Source organism: Lactuca serriola, chromosome 5 (assembly GCF_051521515.1).
Source record: "Lactuca serriola cultivar US96UC23 chromosome 5, Lser_US96UC23_V15, whole genome shotgun sequence".
Taxonomy (NCBI): Eukaryota; Viridiplantae; Streptophyta; class Magnoliopsida; order Asterales; family Asteraceae; genus Lactuca; species Lactuca serriola.
In genome coordinates this window covers 320001-322500 of record NC_136412.1, presented here as the reverse complement: position 1 = coordinate 322500, position 2500 = coordinate 320001, and the positions used below count along the sequence as shown (strand labels likewise).

General features: G+C 33.0%; 1 protein-coding gene across 1 annotated transcript in view; it reads left to right on the top strand.

Annotated features, from left to right (window-relative positions):
- Positions 1 to 1895, top strand: part of LOC145053457 (NAD(P)H-quinone oxidoreductase subunit 1, chloroplastic-like) — a 2733-nt gene extending 838 nt beyond the window's left edge. The window contains exons 3-5 of the mRNA XM_079001506.1: positions 856 to 942; positions 1033 to 1131; positions 1624 to 1895. Coding sequence (XP_078857632.1) covers positions 856 to 942; positions 1033 to 1131; positions 1624 to 1895 — 458 coding nt within the window. The remainder of the gene's footprint in view (positions 1 to 855; positions 943 to 1032; positions 1132 to 1623) is intronic.
- Positions 1896 to 2500: the final 605 nt, after the last annotated feature.

Genomic DNA, 2500 nt, shown 5'->3' with positions numbered 1-2500 from the left:
TTTATGGGGTTTTTACTATCTATTACCATATGTATTACCCTAAAGTAGATTGATAAAAATGAGTGGATAGCTAGGAACACTAAGGTACACAAAGGATTCGTAATAGAGATTATGTAAGTCTATTTTTCTCTAGATAAAAAGAATTCTATTTGGGGCTTTAAATTGGTAGAAATGATCAAGGAGTACTTCCCACGATTCCGATCCAGAGTATACTTCTATTCACCGATTAAGTAAATAACTATCAAGAACGAAGTAATCCTTTAACTTTATTTAACGTCCCCCTTTTTGAGAAAGGAGAATAGGAACGAAAAAACTTGAGAGACTTAATGGAATTGCACTAGAAAAAAATATCTTTTTTCTTTCTCAATATAGAGATAGAATGCTTGTCATAATTTGTGAACTAATGCAACGTCTAATTTGATTTCGTAATTAAAAACATTAGGTTGAAATATCTATGGATATTGCTACAAGAAACATTTTATTCAAGGATTAAGTTATTACTCAACAAAGAAGAATTTGAATTATTAAAAGATAAGATGAATTCAGAAGCACTTTATTATAAATATAGCAAACAAAATTCTAGTGTCTAATGGGGACCTTACAATGGATTTGATTTTCTCTCTATATTTCCTAGAAACATATCAAGAAAAATAATAATGGACGAGTCCTTAGATTTATTTGTGACCTTTGAGGAGCCGTATGAGATGAAAATCTCATGTACGGTTCTGGAATAGGGATGGGAACAGTGATGTTATCATCCACTATGATTATCTAACAGTTCAAGTACAGTTGATATAGTTGAAGCGCAGTAAAAATATGGTTTTTGGGGATGGAATTTATGACATCAACCTATAGGCTTTCTAGTTTTTCTAATTTCTTCCCTAGCCGAGTGTGAACGATTACCCTTTGATTTACCAGAAGCAGAAGAAGAATTAGTAGCAGGTTATCAAACCGAATATTCTAGTATAAAATTTGGTTTATTTTACGTTGCTTCATATTTAAATCTACTAGTTTCTTCATTATTTGTAACAGTTCTTTACTTGGGGGGTTGGAATCTTTCTATTTCGTACATATTTGTTCCCGAGGTTTTTGAAATTACTAAAAGGCGTAGAGTCTTTGGAACAATAAATGGTATCTTTATTACATTAGCTAAAACTTATTTGTTCTTGTTCATTCCTGTCACAACAAGATGGACTTTACCGAGACTGAGAATGGATCAATTATTATATCTTGGATGGAAATTTCTTTTACCTATTTCTCTAGGTAATATATTATTAACAACTTGTTCCCAACTTATTTCACTGTAAAAAAAATACTTCTATATTCATATTCACGACTTGTCTCAAACAAGAGAAAGAAACAAGTATCCTATTTTTTTTATAGATATTCACGATATGTTCCCTATGGTAACTGAGTTCATGAATTATGGCCAACAAACAGTACGAGCCGCAAGGTATATTGGTCAAGGTCTCATGATTACCTTATCACACGCGAATCGTTTACCTGTAACTATTCAATACCCCTACGAAAAATTGATCACATCCGAGCGTTTCCGCGGACGAATCCACTTTGAATTTGATAAATGCATTGCTTGTGAAATATGTGTTCGTGTATGTCTTATAGATTTGCCCGTTGTTGATTGGAAATTGGAAACTGATATTAGAAAGAAACGATTGCTTAATTACAATATTGATTTCGGAATATGTATATTTTGTGGTAATTGTGTTGAGTATTGTCCAACAAATTGTTTATCAATGACTGAAAAATATGAATTTTCTACCTATGATCGTCACAAATTGAATTATAATCAAATTGCTTTGGGTCGTTTACTAATGTCAATAATTGATGATTACACAATTCGAACAATTTTCAATTTGCCTGAAATAAAAACTTAAGAACTCATTTTGATCTAAAAGAATGAAGGTTTTTATTTGGTGAATAATTACAATTATATTGATTGGGTCCATAACCATGGGTTCCAATGCACAGGATCTTGTAGCACTTACGAATGAGGCCCTATCGATTAATATTACACAAAATGAATCAATTATAGATACTAATATAGTTAGATCCGCTCTTCATAGACAAATTTGGGATTTGCGATCCCAGGTAAGATCGGTCCAGGATCATGGGATCCTTTTCTATAAGATAGGAAGGGCTGTAGCACAAAATGTATTTTTAAGTAATTGCCCCATAGATCCTATATCTATCTATATGAAAAAGAAATCATGTAACAAAGTGGATTATTATTTGTACAATTGGTACTTTGAACTTGGAACGAGCATGAAGAAATTAACGATACTTCTTTATCTTTTGAGTTGTTCTGCCGGATCGGTCACTCAAGATCTTTGGTCTCTACCCGGACCCGATGAAAAAAATGGGATCACTCCTTATGGACTCGTTGAGAATGATTATGGTCTAGTTCGTTGCCTATTAGAAGTGGAAGGAGCTCTGGTGGGATCCTCACGGACATGCAGTCAGTTTGATAAGGATCGAGTGA